Source organism: Lepidothrix coronata, unplaced genomic scaffold (genome assembly GCF_001604755.1).
Source record: "Lepidothrix coronata isolate B3197 unplaced genomic scaffold, Lepidothrix_coronata-1.0 Scaffold133, whole genome shotgun sequence".
Lineage (NCBI taxonomy): Eukaryota > Metazoa > Chordata > Aves > Passeriformes > Pipridae > Lepidothrix > Lepidothrix coronata.
The window spans coordinates 240,961-246,530 of record NW_016690313.1 but is presented as its reverse complement, the minus strand read 5'-3'; the positions used below and the strand labels follow the sequence as shown (position 1 = coordinate 246,530).

At 41.1% G+C, this 5,570-nt stretch overlaps 1 protein-coding gene across 1 annotated transcript in view; it reads left to right on the top strand.

Moving 5' to 3' along the window:
* The first annotated feature begins 131 nt into the window (after window positions 1-131).
* Window positions 132-5,570, top strand: part of EIF3M (eukaryotic translation initiation factor 3 subunit M) — a 12,397-nt gene continuing 6,958 nt past the window's right edge. The window contains exons 1-2 of the mRNA XM_017826999.1: window positions 132-255; window positions 1,243-1,337. Coding sequence (XP_017682488.1) covers window positions 154-255; window positions 1,243-1,337 — 197 coding nt within the window. The 5' untranslated portion in view covers window positions 132-153. The remainder of the gene's footprint in view (window positions 256-1,242; window positions 1,338-5,570) is intronic.

Here is a 5,570-nt window from a genome sequence, read left to right as displayed (position 1 = left end):
ATCAGGATTGTAAGGTGCAGCCAGGTGTGCTTTGTCTGTACTAGCATGTATCTTAATGGGACCATTTACCTGCACTGCAGTGATGTTTTTTGAAACCTCTTTAACTCCGTTTTTCCTTGTCTGCGGTGTAGCCTGAGCAACCTCTTCCATGGCATGGACAAGAACACTCCTGTGAGGTACACAGTGTACTGCAGCCTTCTCAAAGTGGCCTCGTCCTGTGGTGCCATCCAGTACATTCCAACTGAACTAGATCAGGTAATTCATGTTAAGGCCTTCGAGTCGAGGCCTTAACTGTGTTGCACCTCACTGAACATTAGTCAGAGCTGATACAGGCTGTCTCTGTTACACACTGCCAGAGCCTAGTGATGTTGCCAGGAAGCTGATTAGGGAAATGCAACACCTCTCCTACGAGGAAAGAATGAGAGAATTGGGGTTGTTCAGCCTGGAGAAGAGAAGGCTCTGGGGTGCCCTTGTTGTGGCCTTCTACTTTAAAGAGGGCTTATTAAAAAGAGGGAGGGCGACTTTTAACGTGGGCAAATAGTGATAGGGCAAGGGGTAATGGTTTTAAACTAAAAGAGGAGAGATTAAGATTTTAGATGTTAAGAATAAATTCTTGACTGTGAGGGTAGTGAAGCACTGAACAGGTTGCCCAGAAAAGCTGGGACTACCCCATCCCTGGAAGTGTTCCAAGGCCAGGCTGGATGGGGCTCTGAGCAACATAATCTAGTGGGTGGCATTCCTGCCCGTGGCAGGGGTTTGGAATTAGATGATCTTTCAGGTTCCTTCCAACCCAAACCATTCTATGATTCTAAATAAGAAACACAGAATACAGAATTTATCTTTTAAAGGCCTGGCTACAGAATCGAAGTGAAGTTGCTGTTTATTCCTCATTTCTGATGCTGATCGTAGTTAGGTGTGTCTGTTTGATTCCTCTGATAGAAATCAAACTGAGAAGCTTTGATCAGGAGTGAGCAGTCAAGTTCTCGTCTCTTGCTCTGGAATCAACACGTATGAGAATCACTCATCCTTATTTAGGAAGTAACATGGAGAGCACAGACTTTTGGCATCTCACAGGAAAACTTCCAGGTTCTGCATGGAGAGCCTGAGACTCAGAGGACCTAAAAGAGAAATCCCTGTGCATGAAACTTAAAATCCTTTTCTAGTAGGGAGAAAATGAAAAATATTAACAGTGTTATTTTAGTCTTTACCCCAATGCTTCTTTTTCATTTGTATTCTGCCTAGGTCCGAAAATGGATTTCTGACTGGAATCTGGCCACAGAGAAAAAGCATACTCTGCTGAGACTGCTCTATGATGTCCTAGTAGACTGCAAGAAAAGGTATAAAATACAAGTCATAGATACTAGATAACTGTGTATTATAAGTTGATGTACTATAGGTGATCTATAAGGAAAGTGTTTCTCACAGCACTTTTAAAATTAACCTTTACTGATAATTCAGTCCAAATATACTCGGGTGGGGTTTTTTTGGTGTTTTTAAGCAGTCTTATATTAAATCAGTATTCCCAAGAAAATTAAAGTTAGTACGGAATTAGCTGCAAACCACAGACTCACAAAATAACACTATTCCTTTCTAGAAATACTAATCTTAGAGCATTGTAGCATAATGCCAAGTTTACTATTTAATTGCACTTCTGACATTTTAGTGCATGGTAGTGCTATCTCTTACTTAATGATGTGGGGAGGCTTATCAATCACAGCAAACAGAATCAGTCTTTTTAAGTAAACATTACCTTTAGGACAGAGCTTTCCACTAGTCATGGAAATTAATGTCCACAGAATACCTGCTTGCCCATTTTGAATTATTATCCTGGATCATCTTTGATCTAACAAACTTGGCAGACCACTGTCTTCTGGCATGTAAAGTAATCCTGTGTGTGTCGTGCCTGTAAATTAATGCAAGCCTTAAGTGAGAGCTGTCATCAGTTTATCTTACAGATGTGATAAGTGTATTGACTGCTTTGGCCAGGGCTGCACACATGGGCTGGGATCCAGTAGTGTCAGCATGTAGTTCCACAACAGTTGGAGCCTATCTGAACTGTCCCTGTAGTTTGGGATGGGGATGTGGTGTGTGTGTTGCTTCCCCCTGCCCTTCCTTTTCAGTCTATTTTCTGAGTTACTTTACTAGGTTTTTTTGATGTTTGTAGTGAGGCAGCCCCAGGACCTCTCCACTGCTCGCTCACATTGGTACCAGAACTGGGCTTGCATTTCCTACATTTGCATAACCTTGTGCTGCTGCAGAAGGAAGGGGTTCTGTCCTGTCCCCCCGTTCTTGCCTGTCCCCTCCTGCTGCCAGTACCTGTGTTTGTTCTGGTGTAGCATCTGTGTGGCTGCACAGTGGGTTGGGCTGGGGACGTGACCTTGCTAGGGGTTAGAAAAGGCAAGTGTGAAGCTGTCACAGGTGGAGAAGAGTTCCTTCTGTCAGACAAGTTGGCTTATTCTGGCCTGCTGAAATTAGCCTGGAAATGCTGCATCAGCACAGCAGGATCATCTTTAACTAACCTCAGTTTAGGGGTGATTAATCCTCACGGAGTGGTTACACTGTCAGCTGCATTACTGTGAATTCCCGTTGGTAACGTTAAAATGCTCTTGCGTGGACAGAACTGTGTGGCAGATCTCAGATGGCCAAAATAAACTCAGAAATGTTAATCACAGATCTCAGCCACGGCTTGGTGCTTACTTTGTTTCAGAAATATTACACTGATGATGCTCCTACTCTTTTAAAAATTTCTCATTCTGTTGATTTATTGTGAGGTTTTAACTAGTTTAACTCCCATAACCAAGAGCTAACTATGTTTAGCTAGTCTTGCTGTCAAATCAGTGGATTAAACTTCTAGGTTTTGTTTCCACTGCTGCCTTGTAACCTTGCTACTAAATGGTTTTTGCTCACCAATCATAGGTGATATTTTTAAGTTAGGCATTAAAACCTTCCCCAAACCCTGTAAGACATTACTCCCTCACTCCGTGTCCTTACCATCAGTTGCAGCAAGCTGTGCACTGAACAGAGCAGTGTTTCAGAGCGCTTGCTCTTCTCTCCAGAAAAGAAAACAAGAAGTGACCCTGGCACCTTTGACCTGCTTCACTCTCCTGGATCAGTGGGCAGTGTTTGCAATAGTATGGGAAACTCACAGCAGCATTCCAGCTGTAGCACTGAGGAATGTTGCTCTATCTAGCAGTATGGGAAGATAAGTGGGAACTGAAAAATAAGAAGTAAAAATCATATCTCAGTTATCACGTTGATTTTATAATCAAGGGAAAATAACTGCGTTATTGAATACAAATTAATTTTTTTGTTTGTGTTTAAACTTTGCTCAGTATGGCAAAGAGACGGTTTTTCATAGCTGATAAACTATCTCCCAGTGGATAAGTTGGTAGTTTATAGATGGGTAGCTCCTGAATGCAGATGTTATGTGTGGTATCCCTCTTCCTGTGGTGTCAGGTGAAAGCTTGTTGTATCAAATCTTTTCCAGCCAGCCTGATGTAGCTTCCAGCTGGTCTCTGCCTTTGACCTGGCAGGATTCAGAGCAGCATTAGTCCTGCCCAAGTTAAATTCAAACAGGTCTTGCAAGTCTGGTTATTCATACCTGTAGCAAAAAGCTCAGCATGTCAGGCACCTGCAAAGTAATTGTTTCATTTAATTTTAGTTCCATTTAATATCAGGTAATGTAGTGGGACTCCCAACATCCTACTACGTCTCAATGTTTTGTTGTGGGGTTTTTTTTCCTTCCTTTTATCTCCCATCACTCTTTAATTCTCACTGGCTTTTTGTCAAGTTATGCATCTAGATGGCAAGTGGAGCCAAGAGCACTTTTGTAAATGCTAGAAATAATGTTCACATTTGCATGTTAGGTGAAACACATTTAGCAATGAGCTTTTAGTAAAATAGTGATCTGTATTAGTCCTTATTTATGGTAGTAACCTGACACTGAATAGAATGAGTAAGACCAAAGGCCTGCCATATTTGCTGAGGCTCACAAAAATTTAGCACAGGAAGTTTGGGAGTGATTGTCTTGTAGCCTTCTGATGTTTCCTAGAGATACAAGTGAAAGACTCCACTGCTTCCCCACTTCAAAAAAAAAGAAGGGGGGTGTGTGTTGCAAATACTATTTGAAATTAGTTAAGTGATAGTTTTCAGTTTTTGCTCCTAAGGGGAAGATTAGGAGAGGAAAAGCTCCAGAAAACTGTAACATAGGTCTGAAGTGTACTAGAACAACTACTGGAAGCTTCTGTTAAATAAAGTGTTGTGTATTGTTAGGTTGAATAGCACGTGACCTGAGATTCTTTGTTTAAATGTCTATACCATGTCAGTATTAGACTAGTCCTTTGTCTCCACTGGAACATCTAGTGTTGATTTCACCAGTGCTAAAATCATAGTCTGTCCTAGGCTTACTTATATGTAAATGCTTCTCTCATATGTAAAGCTGTCTAAGTGATTTTTTTTCCACTGATATAGAGCTGTCAATTCCTCTACATAGTACTGGCTGCCATGACAAAACATAAGCTGACCTCTTGCTGGAGTTTTAAAACAAATGTTTCATTCAAGCTTACATCCCTGAACATGGTTCTGGAATGTTCTGGGACCTATAGAAAATTCCCCTGCCTTGGGCACAAACTGTCATCATTCAGTGGACATTCAGATTTTATAGTGCTCATGATGTGTTAATATTTGTACTGCACATCTCTGAGATCTGGTAAATTCTCTTAAGAGAACAAACCTCTCCCTAGAGAGTGGTTGTCAGACATTAGTATGGTGAGATTTGAAATAAATACCCATATAAAGATAGTGTTATTGTACGGCAGAAACCATTCAGACCTGTGCTGCTGTATGGGTTAAACCTCTGTCACAGCACAGAACATATTGGGTGTGTTGTGTTTTTGTGCTCCTTCCCTGTGCAGTTTATGCCATTAACTTAAGTAATTAAAGTGAATTGAAAAACTTTAGTCTTGCAGTTTGTTTGTTTTAAGGAAAATTGTCTATGCTTTTAGACCACGTAGGAAAAATTTGCTGTGTCTGCAAATGAGCTACTTTGAGGGGAAGAGCTTCACTTTACACTGCAACTCTGGAGAGTAGTATCCAGCCTTCCCCCACTGAGAAAGTACCTCTTAGGAAGGCAGTCACCAGTGTGTCTGAAAATTTTGTGAAAAGCATCAGCAGTTGCTGACCTCGTTAGTGGTAAATAAATCAAACTCTTGTTAAATGACACTATAACGGTCTCAGAGCTGGTTTGCAGTAACACTGATGTTGTTTACCAAATAATCTGGGTAGACAAGGCTGAGAATGAGTTGTTTTTCCAAAGTCAGTCTGCCAGAGCAGTGTTGGAAGCTGTTTGCTTCCCAGCAGCCTGAACCAGTTTAATTGCTGGCTGGGTAATTGTGTCAGTAAAACGAGCAGCTCCACTCTGAATACTTGAAGAGAGATTCTGTGAAAGAAGAAAGCAGCTCTTATACAGTCATTCTCCTGACCATAAATATTCCTTAAGATGTGCCATTTTACATTTGAAATAAACTTTGCAGCGCTACTTATTCTGCAATGATTAAATCCAGATGTGCATA